The 18,289-nt window shown below is 29.8% G+C and overlaps 1 protein-coding gene across 1 annotated transcript; it reads right to left on the bottom strand.

The window, feature by feature from the left end:
- Positions 1-26: 26 nt before the first annotated feature.
- On the bottom strand, positions 27-7,351 carry LOC114414921 (transcription initiation factor TFIID subunit 5-like). The gene is made up of 19 exons (XM_028379372.1): positions 7,095-7,351; positions 6,939-7,020; positions 6,682-6,760; positions 6,479-6,576; positions 6,345-6,401; positions 4,939-5,026; positions 4,744-4,853; positions 4,511-4,618; positions 4,147-4,298; positions 3,764-3,874; positions 3,611-3,680; positions 3,452-3,491; positions 2,824-2,973; positions 2,667-2,743; positions 1,801-1,917; positions 1,103-1,368; positions 914-1,009; positions 503-575; positions 27-388 (listed from the first exon to the last, which is right to left on the bottom strand). The coding sequence occupies exons 1-19, from the start codon at positions 7,256-7,258 to the stop codon at positions 335-337; spliced, it is 1,992 nt and encodes a 663-aa protein (XP_028235173.1). The 5' UTR covers positions 7,259-7,351; the 3' UTR covers positions 27-334.
- Between the last annotated feature and the right edge of the window lie 10,938 nt (positions 7,352-18,289).

The following is an 18,289-nucleotide window of genomic DNA, read 5'->3' as shown; positions in this document are numbered from 1 at the left end:
CACTTAATTTATCCTTAAACAATAAATTTGATAAATTAATTTTTTGGATTCTCGTGAAAATATGAAAGGATCACTAGTCATTACAAAAGTGGAAATGCATCTATGAAAAAGAGAATATGGTATCAATAAGTTTAAGATTAATTATAAAAAAATATACAGATTAGTGACAAATTTAACATCACTAGATTAACTACACTTCTTAATTCTTGTGCAGATGCCCTACATATAGGACCCAGAGGGAGTACATAACTATGATGCGCGATGCTTTTTAGGCGAGAAATTCAGCATCAACCACTTTGATCTGATCTTATCTATTAGTAGACATACTCATATATTAGCCACTTTTTGATAGAGCACCAGCCGCAAAAAGAAGATTCCTTCGAGAAAACTGTTTCCAAGAACAGAAAACAAGCATCAAATCATATGATTGAATCTTTACCAAAATTATATCAACAGTTCAACACCATACATGACCATTTAATAAAGCGTTATGAGACCTTACCCGCAATGAGTAAACTGGAGTAGATTTGGTTGGTAGAGTTTTCAGCGATCTAAGTCTGTTAGCACTCCCACCTCTAATGTAAAAAAAAGTAATCAGTGGACTTACCAAAAGAATAAAATTCTTTAGATGGCATTTAGTACAAGTACTATTTTAACATTCCCGAAAAATATTTGGGAATAAAAGATCCTTGAAAACGTTAGTTTATGAACAAGTGAGAATAAAAGTTTCACGCGGTAATTGAGTGTCAAGTTAGAACTTTTCCATGATAATTGATGGTAAATATATTATTCCTATAAAAGTTAAAAAATAACACAGTTTATAAAATTTCCCAAGAAAGTGGTTTGGATAGAAATGAAAGATTTCCCATTGCAGAACAATTCAAAACAATTATGCCATAATAGACGAACTTACTTTTCTTCAGCCCTAGAAACCTTGGTGCTCGTATTTACATCCCACAATTTTACAGTGCAATCAGCAGATCCAGATGCTATCACAGAACCTTCAGAACTGATACATCCAACAATTATTAACAAGATTTAAGTATTGTGACCAAATTAATCTCCTTCCTAATTATGATAAAGTAGTGCAGCAGGGGATCACCTGAAAGCGAGGGACCAGACACATGATGTGTGCCCAATCAAAGGTGTGAGACAGCGGCCACTAGAGAGGTCCCACATCATGATTGTGCCATCTTCATCGCCAGATGCCATATAGCGACCATCAGGAGACATTGCCAAAGACAAAATCATACCCCTGTGGCCAACGAAAACCCGGACACACTCACCACTCTGCACATCCCATAGTCGAACTGTTTTATCACTGGAACCAGTTGCAATGTAGTTGCAGTTGGCATGCCATTGCACACACTAAAAAAGATCACAAAACAGGTAAGGAGTGTTGTCTAATACATAATGATTAGCTTCTAGGACTTTGAGAGATGAACTTTGATTTACAACCTCATTTCACAATTTATTTTAGTATAGCACCTTTTTTACCTTAAAGATTAGGTGGCAAAATATAGGTTCCAGTGACAAATATTTTTAATACCAAACCCAATTCAATAACTCTACTATTATAGGACTTTATAAGAGACAGATGAAAGAAACATTTTCCCCCTTCAAAACACACATCATAAAACCCTGCTTAATCATAAATCACTGGTATATGAATCTGAAGCAATCAATACGTCAATACGTAATTATAAAATTAAATGAGCTAGTGGCAAATATAGACCCCAAAAAAGAACAAAATGTGGCGAAAATTAGAAGCAACAGAGAATATTGAATGTAATAACTTACATCAACATCAGACAAGTGCCCTGCCATTATTCTTAAGGGCTGTATCCTGTCCATGGACCAAATCCTAGCAGTTCTGTCATGTGACGAGCTGGCAAAATAATGCCCCACAGGACTAAACTGCATCCATAAAAAGAAATAAATAACATAACATGCAAATAATGATGTCCGGCGGGAGGAAAAAAAGAGTAATAAAATATCTTTACACCAAGAAATCAAGATTTTGCAAGCTGCAGCAATTGATTTGAGAATACAAAGCAAAGCATTGATTCTTCAACAAATCCATCAATGCACAAATGTCATATATATAAAACCTTCATATTGTACCTAACTAGATCAAAGGTGTCTATTTTCTAGAATAGCATGCAGATTACTGAACATCTTACCAGCAAAAACTACAAAGTAAATTACATACTGTATAGAGGCAACAAGGAGTAATTATATTGTATCATTTAATTATACCATAATAAAAATACAAGGAAAAGAAAGTAAGAAACCGAGTGGGCTTTATAAAGGCTTTCCCTCACAGATATGCTAAGAGATAGGGTGGCCTTGCTACATTGATGTCATTTGTTAGGGGGTATCTCTTTGTATCCTTCATTTTTGTCTTATCTTATTTCTTTTACACCAAATAAAGTGGACCACATCAATAACACATTTGGAGCATATAGAGAAAATACTGTGGTCTAACGTGCATATACAAGCACACAAAATATTTGTTTAAGCAATTAAAAAAATAGAGACTGGTATGTTTTATTGTTTAAAACACATGCTATATTTTATTGTTTAAATTTTTTATTTGTGTAACAACTGACATGTTGTTCTACATCCACTATCAGAACAGAATAGTCCAGAAGAAAATGTTTTACCTGAACATCCCAGACAGGGTAATTGTGACCCTTATAACAAACAAGATTGGCATTAAGTTTTGTGCTCCATAATCGAACTGCATAACCATTTAAGATTACTACCGAAAGTTATGAAACAAATTGGGAAAGAACATCAAATGAGATCAAGTAAGCATACTTGTCGAGTCTGCTGAGGATGAAAGGATAAAATCTCCGACAGGACTAAAAGAGGCTGCATAAACAGGGCCTGAATGACCTTGAAACAATGTATACTGTCTTTTCCCACCACCTTGCCCAAATATTTGTTCATTCTCACCCTGCGAAAGAGCTAATGATAGCAAAATTGATAACTAGACGTTTATAGCAAGCAAAACCAATTGCTCATGTTCAAATAAGCTGACTTCCAACCAAGCTTGCTTTATTTGTTCAACTCAACTCAAGTTTATTTTAGGGGCCCAGGAGTTTTACAATTTTAGCAATTAGGGGAGGAGGGGAGGGGGGATCTGATCCATTCCCAATCATTTTGAAATAGAATACCTCTAACCTCTCTTTATACATGAGGCAGGCAGCGAAAAGTTTCATATGTAAAACTATACCACTAAATGTCTTGCTTATATTAAAATATAAGTTGTTTTCCTTAGTGCATTGATTAAACTATATTAGATTATTGAAGCATGTTACAGGTTAAAAAGTATATTTTCTCAGAACCATTATACTTGTTTATAACCATATTCACATTTGTCAAGCAATGAAAGCAACAGTAATAGCTTGGTCTAAACAAAAGAAATTTACAAATACAAACTTACAACTGGTCTGTTGTTGTCCAAGCTTTGCCATATCCCAAACCTGTGTATACAATTCAGAAATTACAAGAAATTCAATCACCAGGTATGTCAAAACTCCATAGAAAGAGGGTTTTCTATTGGAGGGGTGGATGGAAGGGGACATATAGAGAAGAAAATAACCTTCAGTGATGAGTCAGAAAATCCTCCAGCAATCAATGATCCATCATGGGATATTGATGAACAGCTTAAACTGAGATGATATGCAAAAAAATAAGTATTAAGCAACAGAAACCCAAACTACATAGATAATTATAAATGTGTCTTGGACATTACCCATTATGTGTATTGATAAATGTGTAAAAGCTAACTGATGGCAATGCAACACTGCTAAGCTGTACACGGTTCCTTAAATCCTCAAGGACGGACTGTTCCGCCTCAGCTGGGCTGCAATAGTGCAACATTATGAAATTAAATGAAATGAAGTTACAATTAAAAATTCACTAGATATTTTAACATCAATTATTACATTGCTGACATAGTGACATCATATGATAATGAAACATACAGAAGTTTGCCATTAACTATTTTAGTATTTGACATGCAATTTCAACTGAAAGGAAAAAGAACATAATGCCGTGATTGCTTTCAGCTTTGATCCACATCCTACTTCTAGTTTCAAAAGCATGCTAAATGAAGATATGGAATCGAGAGAATACATTACGGGCAAGGGGAGTTCTGGCTTAACTCGAGGAGCTGAAGGTATGGTGTTAGCTTCAGGTTTTGCACTTTTTCCAGTTGCACTTCCACCTTTGTCCTTTTTTACTTTTTTGACTGAAGCACCTTGCTTTCCTCCTTCAATGGATCTTTTCTAAAAGATAAATATTTGAAAACTAAAGTGAAAAAACACTCAAATATGGGATGAATAATAGAACTGAAGCAAATGAAACATCTTAAATTAAAATTCATGCACATACTTTGTTAGAATGGCCTACATCCTAGAAATAAAAGGCACTGTATTTCCTCATATAAGAATTAATGAATTTGAATAATTGTCAGAGGTGAATTTCAGAACAGATATACCTTAGTCTCGTCATTCTCCCCCTCTTTTGCTTCCCCTTCACCCTTTTCAGAGTCTGAAAGCAAGGCCCCGGCCTTCTCCAGCCGTTCTTCAAGAGAGTCTTCAAGCAACTGCGGGAGAAACATAATGAGATTTAAATCAGATAATTAGGGTTGTATTAACAGAAACAACATCAGCAAAATTATTTGTAACTTTATCAAATTTAGTACATAACTACATATGATAATAGACTCACCCCCCAATGAATTTCTTTTTGATTTATCTGGTTTGCTGCTTCCTGGCTGCTTCCAGTAAGGGTAACAGCTTCCGGATCATCGGAAATTAAGCTAGGTTGACCAGGGGTTACTATATTACAACAAAAAACAATGAAGTGCATGCAATAACAAGGAAGTTCAAATGAGAAGATGAAACCTATAATGAATAAAAGTACCTTGAAAGTTAATATGCTCATTGATAATACCAAGTATAGTGGTGGATTGCGTACTGTGTAGATGTTGCAACAAAAGCTCATAGGAATACTGGCAAAAGTCAAAACATCAACTGTTATCAGTTTTCCCCATATATTTAGCTGTATTTTAATGGGAAAACGTAAAGATCGCCATAATGAAAATTAAGAAACGAGTAATGTAGACAGAGTAGACAATGATGGCCCATTTTTTTTAAAAAGGACCAAAAAGGTTGTCCTTTTGAACAGAATTCCAGGGAAATATTGCGGATATATGAATTTCATATATTGATAAAATAAAATATAAGCTAATCTTGAGTCTTAACACCTGCATGTTACTTCCATTAAGCCCTCAGATGAGCCAAATTCTCGAAGATAAAATAAAGGTGATCAACAGCAATGGCATAACCATAAATGCCCACAGTAAATGCTGGGTAGCCAATTAGTCAAAGATTAGGATGGAAAGTATAATACATCCCAAATTTTCCCTCTCAATCAATAAGTTAGATCTGATGCCAAAGCTCCACACCTGAACATGTGAATACACTATACTGAGATGATGAATATTTGTCACCACTCATAAATGTGGTGCTACCTAAATCACAATCCCCACAGTATGCACTATGCAGTACAGATACAGGTGCGTCGCTTTTTGTAAGATTTACAATTGAGAGGGTTAGGAAAAGATAGTGTGCTATTTCGTATACTGGAATGGTCTTATTTTACTATGATTATATCCTTACTAGGTACATGAAAAATAATATAATTCTTCTTTCTAAATAAGAGAAAAAATCTTAGTCATATCTATGTACATTTGAGGGCAGGGGGGCACCAGGGCATGCCCCTGTATCCTCTCTTTGGCTCTTTCAGATTCACTGCTCTCAGTGTTTCAGTGTGTGAATGTACCATGGTTGCATTCATGCAAATATAAGATGTGTTTCAAGGAAGGTGGAGGAAATTTAGTCACATTAACTTCAATGCATAATATTAATGCAATGAAGTGCCACATCACAAGCAGGCATGATCCAGAATATAAAATCAACAAATTGGAATAACTAACACTAAAGCTGTAGACCTACAACAACTTAAACCAAAATGAAAACAAAATTGCTATAACTGATCTGCATTTAAATTATAGGCATCACCCAACTTAATATTATAACCTGAAAACCCCAAGGCACAAAAGCTTCACAGATATCGGTCCAAATAAATTCACATACGGTCACAGTTGAGCACATAAGAGAAGACACAGAAGGGGCACTAGATTTCGGGTTGTTGCTGAAACTAGTTGACTAAGATGTCATCTTTTAATATTTGCAAAGTAAAAATAGCAAAACAAAAAGTTATGGCGGCATATCCGTTAAAACAATCCAGGAGAATCAAGGCATTACCTCACATATCTTTATGTTGAATTTGCTCTTTCTAAGCGAGTGAGCAAATTCCATTTCCTGCACGAGAAAGTACATTATTGTAGGAATGTTTTTACACTAATTCTTAATGATCCCAACGTCCTCAAGAAACCAACCTCGAGATGATTAGGAGAGAGAACTCCTTCCAACTTCTGAAGGTCACGCAAGTGCATCATTTCATGGTCTTCGCGGAAAGTATTGAAGAAGTTCCGAGCTGGAAAACACCAACCACAATCACATAAAATAAGAACCAAAAAAAAAAAACACTAGTTACATTGCACTAGTGTCCCGCATTTGTGACTCATCCAAATCAAATTACCTTCTTGAACATGTCCTTTGGCGACAAGATCCATGAAGCAGTGGATAAACACCGGATAAAGCACGCGAAGCAACTCGTGCTGCAAGGAATAGGGAAGTAGCGTAACAAAATGCGGAATACTTTTTTTATTTTTTATTGGCAAAGATTAGTTTGTTAGTCTTGTTAGAAATGTGAGTTGGGGGATTGGAAGTTGGAACCCACGATCTCTCCCCTCCCCTGAATGCGAAAACAGAACGAATTTCACGTTAGTACGTTACCTTGTACAAATCGAGTGAAGAATAAGTCCATGTTCTCAGTCTGCTATAGCCGTCGTGGAACCTAGCAGGACCGGTCTCCAATCTGCAAAAGCAACATAATAGGGTTTATGAGAGTGGTGGTGAAGAAATGACACGTCAGCAGAGGTGGAGAAATACTGAGAGAAGGCGAGGAGGTGGTTGGCAATGTCGGGTTCCAGAACGGAATTGGAAGTGTTGGACTTGTTGTGTTGGAATTCTTCCTGGAAAATCTTCTCGGTTTGCGTGAAGCCTTTCTTCTTAAGGAACGCCGTAACGTATCCAACTATTTTCTCGTCCTCCATCTTTGATCTCAGAAGTAAATCCCTTTCTCTTTCGCTGCCTCGCAGCTGCACTTTCTACAAATTTGATTCTTCATTGGGGCTATTTCTGGAATCAGATCTCTTATATGGCACTTTACCCTTTCATTCTTCATTATTCGGGCTTTCAAAGGAACCCATTTCTATTTGCACTCTCCTTTTTTCACTCATTCCGCATTTTTTATATTTTGGGAAATAATTTAAAAGATTTTTTTCTTTCAAAAATGTATTTGTAAATATTTTGATATTTCGTTTCGAAAATTCATTAAATATATTTTCAAAAGAGAATTTCAAAAGGATTAAAACTATAACATATTTTTAAAATTTAATATATTACAGAAATTAATTTCTGAAAATAAGAATTTCAACATGCTTTGTAGAAAGCATGGCATCCTACAAGCCACATTACAGGCAATGGCTGCACGTAAGTGAATGGTGAACAAGATTTTCAAGCACCGGTGCCCAAACTCCAAAGTCACATCCCATTTGAAGTGTTGTAGCAGTGTGTTAAGGTTTAACAGGGGGTGTAACTCTCTAGTGCTTTAATTTTTTTCCCCTACAAATAAAATAAAAAAGTGAGTTAAAGTTTTCTGAAAACTGATTTTCAAAAGCCTTTAAACAACATTCTCAAAACTAATTTTTAATAAATCTATAGGATGTGGGAAAATGTGAAGGAAGAGAAAGTGTGCAAATGAGAGTGTGATGAAAATGAAGAGAAAGAAAGACAGTAATGTAAGTTAGAGGTGAGATTGACGTTGACAGGGAAGCAGAGAGTGCAGGCTGCATAGCCCACGGGAAAGGGAGAGGCAACTTGAGTGCAAGGGGTATTTTAGAAATATTAAAAAACATTAACGGGTGTATTAAGCAACAACAAATTACAGATAACATTGCCTTTCTTTATTTTTTAGAACATTGCGAAATACTGGACTGGGCTGGACTCTGGAGGGCTATCATTTGGGCTTAAACTTGTCTTTTTGTTTTCTTGGCTGAATTCTTTTGAGCTTAAACTCATTATTGGGTTAAACTTAGTTTTCATTTTTTAATGAAACCTAATTGTCATTTTTGATAATTTTAAAACCTCCAATGAAAGATACTGTGGTTTAGACCCAAAACAATTAGTAATGATTTTAACTACTTAAGATTAGAAAATCAAGTTACACATACCAAACTTTACCCATAATTCCCTCAAAAAAAAAAAAACTTTACCACGTAACTGTTCCATTATTATTTAACGATAATAGTTAGTGTGAATGACTACAAATAATGATGAAAAATCTTGTGCGAAGTAAAACTAGTCAAACTTATATGGAAAGAATAAAAAAAAAATTAAATACATATTTTACTCATATTAAAATTATTCCTATTCCTATTCCTATTCAAATTGGGGGATTATATTTATCTAATGCACTTGATTAAAAAAATAATTAACATTTTCGCAATGAATTAATAATATAATTGAAAAACTAATAAAAGATGAAGAAAAACTAATAATATAAAAAGTATCATATAATAATATAATTGAAAAACTCAATTGCTTTTCAAGAACCCATTTTCGGAATGAATTAATATTTTCTTTATGCATGTTTATCAAAAAGAATTATTTTCTTTATACAATAAAGAAATGAGTTTTAAACCTAAAATCTCATTCAAACAACCTAAATCATTGTAACCAAAAAAAAAAAACCTAAACCCTTGACTCAAAGTGGTTGGCGGTAGATCACTGTTAAAGCTCGCAGTGGAACAAAGTTTTTTTATTTTTCAGCACCGAAGTTTCTGAAAGGGAATTATCATGGGCAGGGGTGGTGTATCGACATCAGATACTGTAATGTTTTTGATAGCTGAAGTGTGTTATTAAATTTCAGACTAATAATTAATTATATAAGTAGTTGAAAGGATGGAATTTTATGAAAATACATCCGTATTTCTGTAAAAGCCAAAGATTGTGGTAAAAAAAATGATATTCATGCACAAGTGTACCAACAAATTCTATAGACGTGTCCATCTTAAAAGAAAGCGAAAGTCTTTATTCTATTTTTTTTAGCAAAAGTCCAAATCAGATTTATTTTATATTTTAATTATTATATGCAGGACAATTTGAATTGAATGTTATGGGAATGAAAATGGTAGATGACAAGTGTCCAAAGGTTACAGTTATAGCTTGCATTATGGGCATAATGCATTATTGCGAGGTTGATAGCAATTCCGTGTTCTCATCGCAGCTCTCTCACTGCAACGATTCGATGGCGACTTTGGAATTCACTCGAAGTGGACTAACACAACGCAAATGGGATATACTAATGATTTTCTCCACTTAGTGTACGTCTGCTTCATGTTATTTTTAAAGAAAAAAATAACAACAGCTCTTTGTCAAATATATAATCATTTACTTTATTTAAGTTTCGAGAAAGGTCTTAAAAGAGTAACTATTTATATAAATTTAAACATTGTCTTTTTTTTTTTTTACAAAATTTAAACATTAGCAAACATGTACTAGGGTTTTGTTTTTTAAATATTGTGACTTTGTTATTTTTTTTCAAAAGAAACACTGATATTGATATCAAAAATTTATTAATTATGTTGATAATTAGTTTTTACTAAGAAATCTGATCATTTTTAATGAAATTTTTTCTCTTAAGTTTTAATAATACTTTTTTTATCTAAAAGATTTAAATTAAAATCATACTTAAGAGAATCCAATTCTGTATCACATAGATCAATAACTTGTTAGTTGTAACATTATTTTATGATAATTATTTAGAAAAAAAAATTTAAGATATGCTTTCTAATTGGTATATAATATAAGAAAAATGAGAAAGTGATAAAATTAAGCTCTTCGGTTTAATATTGGTGAATACGTAATCTTTGATATCAATCAAATAATTCTTCAAATTAAAAATATGCCAGATATGTACTCAAACAGTATTGTAACAGAAAAGTTTCATTAGTCATTTAACCTTTATAAAAAAAAACTGTTTATTTTAATTTTTATATTTCAAAATTTCATTTTAACTTTTATACATGTTGTTTGTAATCTCTTTTATTTTTCCCCAAGGATTAAAATTATATGTATAGAAATTAAAAAATATATTAAAATTGTACTTAAATATAATTTTGATTCTTCAAATTTGGATTGATTTTTTATTCATATTTCATTTAATTAATAATAAAAAGTGTCTGATGAAATATAAAATTGTACTCTCTATAATTGAGGTTTTCAGTGCAGGAGATCCAATCCCCTTGATTTCACCTCAATTCACTCCAAAATGAAATTCATGAATAGTTTTATTTTCATTTACAAAGTCAGGAGCACAATACCTACTAGCAGCTGCCATGTTAGGCTAATGCAACTGCCGACCACGCACTATTATCAGCAAAGCACCATGCCCCATACATCAGCAATTTTTTGTATTTTGGGCTTGCAAATAGGTTTAGCTCCCATAAACCGAAGACACACACACATATATAATTTTTTTCATAGGAATCGAATACATGTTGGTATTAGAATTTATAATAATTGATATATCTTAATATTAAATTTTATAGTGCTGTGAGGGCTGGCGGCACTCACCGGACAGAAGCAGAATATGGCTCTGATACCATATTAAATTTTATAGTGCAGCAAAGACATCTGAACGGTTCATAAGGGAGTGGTCTACCCAGCTATATAAGCACTTATTATGTTCATAAATTATCCGATGTGGGACTATTTTTAACACTTAATCAAACAATTCAATTAAACTCTTCAATAAATATATATATATATATATATATATATATATATATATATATATATATTTATATATATATATATATAACTGTATTATTAGAAGATGTAGTTGCATTTGATTTCATCTATAAATAATCTACAATAACATATAATGGAGATATTCCCTTTTAATATCATATTTACTTAGACACTTTCTTAATAATACAATAGAGATATGTAAACTATCCTTTTTTGTAATTTATTTTTGGAAATTTAGCCTTCCAGGCCGAAGTATCACACTTGACACTCCCCTGTTTATGTTAGAAACTGCTCCCACTCATGACTTATATATAGCAGTTTTTACTGCTCTCCCTTATTCTTTTTCCTATCTTTTTCATTTTGTGCCTTCAAATCATGTTTATCAGCCCGTGATGTTTATATAGTTTAAAAACTAGTTCATTAATTTGAAGGTGTAATGATCATTGAAGTATAAGTGTATAACATTTTCCAAGAAACTCTTTTAATACACTGACACACAATAAAAAACTAAATCCATCACAAAATGATTAAGTGACCTAATTATATATATATCCACCGATTTCGCTAGCCTTACTACTATAATTGATTAATACTTAATGTTAATCTAACGATAAATAAGACCCAAAATAAAATTTAAGGAAAAAATTTAAATGTCAAGAGTTATATTTGAGGTCTTTTATTAATATGTGTGACAATTTTTTCAATTTATAGAGTTTTTTTTTTTCATTTTTTTCACAATCTGACACTTGTTAGGCAGTTGTTTTGGTTTTGGATTGGTGTGCATTGCTCCCTTTGTTAGCTGGATTGGTGCCTCTATATCAGACTTTTTTCCTGCTCACTGTTAGCATCTCTTATGCTAAAGTGCAGCTTATTTAAATTGACTTTCATTTTGCTTTTCAGCAAGAAAGAAAAAAAATGAAAGGTTAGTATGTTTTAATAACATACAATAATAATATTATTTCACTCATTACATGCATATTGAAGTGAAACATTTGACAAATAATAATTTTATTTAATAAAATTCAACAAAAATTAATATAATTATTTTAGAAGGAAATGTAAGATTAACTTAATGGTAAAAAAAATGAGAAAGATAATGGGTTTAAATTCTCGTGCTAATAAAAACTAACAAATTAATAATATTTGTTGCTAAAAAAAATAAGACTATTAAAAAATGTACAACATGAATCTTTAAAAAAAAACACACACACATTCACGGAATAATATATTCAACTACCTTGGGCATAATGATGAAGAAAAAAATCGTATCCACGAATATCCGATGATAAAATCCGTCATGAATAAAAGATGGATATTTTAAATAAATATATTTTACTCACAGGTAAGAGTATTTTTTATCCGCTCATAAATGGGTAGGATGTGTATATCACAATGTTGATGTTACAAAAATATCCTCATTTATTTTGATGTTCTTTGTTTTAGGAAACAAGTGGCATTAGTGAAATTATTGATTAGGAAATCATTAACAATAAAAGATTTATGCAATTTAGACGGGTAGAGTTTATTGAATTATGCATTTTCAATTTATTTGGACTTATGTTTTTCTTTAAACCTATGCTTTTGAGATATTATAGTTTTATTTATACTTTGAAATTTATGTTTATTTATACTTAAAAGATACTTATTTGATGTGTTAACTATGTTGTATTATTTCATTTTTATTGTTAGTTTATTCACTAATTTTAATTGATGTTGAAAATCACTTTTTTATAAAAAAAATATTTATTGTTTTTAAATTTGGAATATCCATAGATATCTACAAATATAAAAAAAAAATCCACAAATATTTTCTAAACAGATACCCGGCCAATAATGAAGAAACAAGAGACAGATTTTGTTCCATGGACAAATATGTAGATAAGTACCATTCTAATTCCTACTTGGGTCAAGTGTCAAGTGTGATCCAAAGACACTTGTCACTCGAGGAGTGATGAGTAAGGACAGAAACAGTTATGGTGGTTAGTCCCGCGGTTCAAGTGAGTGGCCAGTGGCTGCATCCAACATGAAAAGGACCGGACCGGTTCTGTTTAATTGTCGTGGTGTGTGTAGGTCACAACTAGTGAGGGTTTTCAGGCCGTGTAGTCTTCTCTCACTAATTAATTTGACATGAAAATTGAAACAATATATCATTAAACTTTTTTCTTCCTATCCTCTTCTATGACTATTTTTCGTGAAATATGATAATGTATTTATATTGATAGTAGTATTATTTAGTTTTGTATACGCAATTTCCAATTATTTTAACATGACACAAGTTCTTTTAAAATTGCTTGATAATTAGATATCATTATCCCAAATGTGACGACTATATATAGTGGTGGAACTTACAAAAATGATTAAAATAATAAAAAAGTAATAATATATAAATTTAAAGTAATAATTTTAATAATATCATTTTTATAACTTATGAGTGATTTTAAGCATGTAATTATAATGTTTTGAAGGGTTTTATTCTTTTTTATATATATATTTGTCAAAATTGTAAATTTAGTCTCCATATTTGTCTTAGAATTCGATTTGGGTTCTATTGTAATTTAATTCACGAATTTAATCCTTCAATTTTTTTAATCCCGTTATTCACGTGTCATGTGTCACATATCACGCGTTTATTAGACATTAATTTCGTGCACCTAATTAACGTCAACCTCCAATAAAATTATGACACATGATGATCAATATTCAATAAAAGCATGACACATGCCGGTCAAGGTAAGTAATTAATCGTCAATATTCAATTTCAGGATTGAAAACTAAAATAATGGGAATTCATAAATTAAATTATAAGGGGACCAAAATCAAATTTTGAGACAAATAGGAGGACCAAATTGATAATTTTACCTATATTTTTTTACACCCTATATGTTACTCGATCAACAAAAATTTTAAAAAAATTATGCATAATTTTTGTGTCTTTTGTGTTCATGGTTTAATATTAATGGTTCGTACCTACACGGATTTTGGTGTATATAAGAAGATTATTTTATTTTTTACACAAAAAAGAAGATTATTTATGTGATGAGAAGTTGAGTTATTATTGAGTAAGTAGATAATTAAGTTTGTTAACATTAGACTAACATTTATAACATGTTTAGATATCTTTAAAATTATGACGGTTACCTTAAAATCACGATGTTTCATTATGATTTCTTTCAAATAATTATATGTTTCTTGACTTTCTTTATCTTGATTTTATAATTGATTTTAGTCACGTCATCGTTACCATAAACATGTTATTATTTTATTTTATTATATTCTTTTTTATTAGACCACATGTATTTTTTTAAGTGAAACAAATCTACTTGAATTTTATATGATAATTAGAAATAATAATTTTTTCTCAAAATATTTAACACAACTATGTATTCAAATTTAAACTTCATATTACCGATTAAGTTGAAAGCTTAAAACAATCCGGTATCAATTTATCTGTGCATTTGATGACACATTTTTTTATTACATTAACATGTATAAACTTAATTGGGCAAAAAACAAAAATATAATATTTTCATGGGTTATTCCATACAATTACTGTTATCAGTGATAAATGTTTCGATTTTAGTAGTAAATTAATAAAATGTCAACACCTAAAAACTGAAAGCAACGAGAGAGATTTCCTCGAGGGTGAACCTTTGTTTATAATTTGTATAAAAAGCATTTTTTTAAGGCTCAAAGGTATGTTTGTATAACAATCCAATACATGTGACGAGGTTTCATTTAGGTTTAATTATACATTTTGTTACTCATCTTTCCATGTGTTTGTGAATTTTGTCACTAAACTATAAAATTTATACATTTAATCACTTATAAGTTTCAAATTTTTCCACACTTTCTTACTCATTTTTATAAAGTGTGCATTTTAAACCCTATATTATAATTAAACATGTTTGTTTTGAAAATTAGAAAATTAGATGATAGAATGTGCAGAGTTTTGAAAGTTGGGAGATAAATGTACAAAAAACAATTTTGGTAACAAAATGATTGAATTTTCAAAAACTAAGTAACAAAATATGTAAATTTTATAATTTGATGGTAAAATTCATAAAAATATGAAAGATGAATAATTAAAAGTACAATTAAATCTTTTAGTTTTTAAGAATTGATTATCACCATGGTAGTTTTTTTTTTTTAATCACGTCACCATGATAAATTTTAAGTTTGAATCAACGAGTTATAAAAAATATGGTTATTGTAATTCATCACCTAAAAGTACAAGTAGACGAATAAATATACAATTTGTACTTCTAACAATTTATAAATTGGTTTACTTTTTTTTAATCTTTCATTGTACAATTTATAAATTGATTTACTTTTTTTTAATCTTTCATTGTACAATTTGTACTTCCAACAATAATTGATTCTTTATTTTAACTTACATTGCTATAAATTTGCCCTTAAAATACTAATAATTGACTATCACATGGGTAACAACAATTTGAAATTATTATGTTTTTTTTCTTGAGAAATTTTCAACAGGAGATAATTTTATTTGAGTTAAATAGAATTATTATAAATGAATTTTTTCTTTCATATATTTAATGATTTATTTCGATACAAGAAATTGAGACTATTAGTTATGTTAAAATAAAATAAATTTATACTAATTGATTCAGGCGTTAGATGGTTGAAATTATTATGTTTGTGTTTTTGTTTTTTATTTATATATCATTCTAAAATTTTAAAATAATAATAATATATAAGTATCAATATATTATTATTATTATTATTATTATGTCCCCTCAAGGGAAATCATTCGAGTATAATCCAGCTAACCTTCCAAGTGTAGTATTTGACACCGTTAGTTGATTCTAGTAATAATGAATGAAATCTCACGTGTATGGATTTACACACACCAGCAGGTAAAATTAAGCAGCAGAAATGTGTTTGTGTTATGTTTTAAAAATATTTTTATCTTCAATTATTATAATATTTTATTTTAATTTTAAACCACAGTTACGTATTTCAAAAAAAAATTATATCAAACTATACATGTATAAATAACTTTCAAATATAGATACCTACGGAGTGTTTTTTATGTAATAATAATAATAATAATAATAATAATATCTGAGTTCTAGTTAAAACTGATTTCGCATTATTAATAATATTCTGTTTGCCTTAAAGAAAAACATAATTGAGCTCTGGTCTAAGATGATGGACTATCGATCGACCGACCAATCGTTGTGTAGCCACCGGGGAACCCACAAAGCTTCATATTAATAACAATAATAATAAATTGTTACAATATCACATAATTTTCATGATCGATCGATATATATATATATATATATATATATATATATATATATATATATATATATATATATATATATATATATTATAGAATAGCATAAATAAAAAGAATAACGTAGATACAATATTATAAATTAAAGTTAGAATTTGGGTATTTTGTATAAAGTTTGAATTTACATATAAAACTTTAATATATAAATTCGTAGATAAAGAATAGGAAGGAATCTTTTCTATCTAGCAGATACAAAATTATAAAATATTTAATTATAACGATATTAAAAATTAAAGTTAGAATTTTTTTTATATGAAGCTTGAATTTACATCTCAACTTTAAATATAATTTGTTTAGATAAAAATTGAGGAAGGAATCTTATCTATAGTGATAAAGTGTCTTATAATATCGTGCTTCACAAAATTGTTTACTTGAGAAAATAATTTTATACTCTTCAAATAATAATGGTAATCCTCCATTTAGACACTAAGTAAAATCTCAATCCATCATAAACTCACTTATATAATGAAAAAATGTTTTATAAAATAATATTTAAAGAAATAAAGAAAAAATCAATTAAATAACAAGATTGTATCATAATATATAAAGATTTATATGAATACTACATTAATAACCTTAAATGCTACATTATTATGTTTCCTGTTGAGTCTAATTTACTTATATAATAATACATCATAATTATAATCACGGAACTATTATTGTGTTTATAAAAATCAGTACTTAATAATTTTGTTGTTTTATTTCTCAATTTGGCTTTTTTATTTCCTAATTCAATGGTATCGTTAATTGCTTCAAGACAATTTACTGTATGAATCTGAAAGTTATATAATTATTTGTTAAAAAAATATTGTAAAACTAATAGTAACTTTTTAATTAGGGAATAGTTACATTTTGAGCTAATGCTACGTTTTATAATTTTGTAAAATTATTGTATAATATAAATTATATTTTTTTGAAAGAAATATACTATAAAATAAATTTACTCATATGTATAAATGGATTTTGAAAATGATTAAGTGTGTTGATTAATTAGTACTATATGAGATTATTTTAAGTTAATCAATAATCTTAAATTTAAACACAGAGTATGTAGTTGCGGTTGTAGTCTTTAAACAAAAAAAAAAAAAAAAGAGAGAGAAGAAATTGAAAATATTTATACAGCTAAAAAGTTCTTCCAACCTATTCCTTTCATTGATTTTGATATACTATTTTCCTTTTTATAGGCTTTCATTATATGTTTTGAAGGCTTTCTCCCCTTTAAATTATGTTAAAAAAAAACTAAATAAATTAACTCAAGCACGTAATTGATGCGTCAAACCTGGAGGCTACATTAAAACGATCGATAAAGAGGACTAAACCAAAAATGCAAAAAGATCTTTGCAATAAATTTCACTCCTAATATGAATTGGCACAGTTGCCATTACGTTTGTTCTTGATCTATCACGAAGAATCAAATTACTCAAGCCCAACAACGATCTACAAGTCTACTATTAATTTCTTAACATATAATTTATTGGTAGGCTTTATTTTTGAATATATATTTATCAGACGAGAAACGAGGAAAGAGTCAACAAATTTCCCAAAAAATCTCATTTAATATTAAAGGAGTAATTCAAATGCCACAAAATTATACAAAAAAACAACAACTTATTTACACATTGTTTATTTCAACCTTAAGTTGTTTTATGAGAACCGCAACAATTGCACCTAACTTTTATGAGATTCACAATAATTGATTCAATTCGTAATTAACTTAACTACGAAAAATCTCGAAGAGCTCATAAAATAGTCTATTGCTCTATAAATTTTTAAAAATAAGAATTACAAAAAACTAAGGAGAGATTTTTTGTTTTTTTTTTTTTCTGAAGAGAATTTTTTGTTAGAAAACATATATTGTTTTAATTATTTTTTAAGTTATTATAAGTAAGGGTAGTAAACTTTTTTTTAGGAAGGGTAACATGCCTTTCAGAAAAAAAGGAAGGGTAAT

This window comes from Glycine soja, chromosome 6 (genome assembly GCF_004193775.1).
Source record: "Glycine soja cultivar W05 chromosome 6, ASM419377v2, whole genome shotgun sequence".
In the NCBI taxonomy this organism is placed as follows: Eukaryota; Viridiplantae; Streptophyta; class Magnoliopsida; order Fabales; family Fabaceae; genus Glycine; species Glycine soja.
The sequence above is the reverse complement of the archived record's forward strand: the minus strand, read 5'-3'. Positions and strand labels throughout refer to the sequence as shown.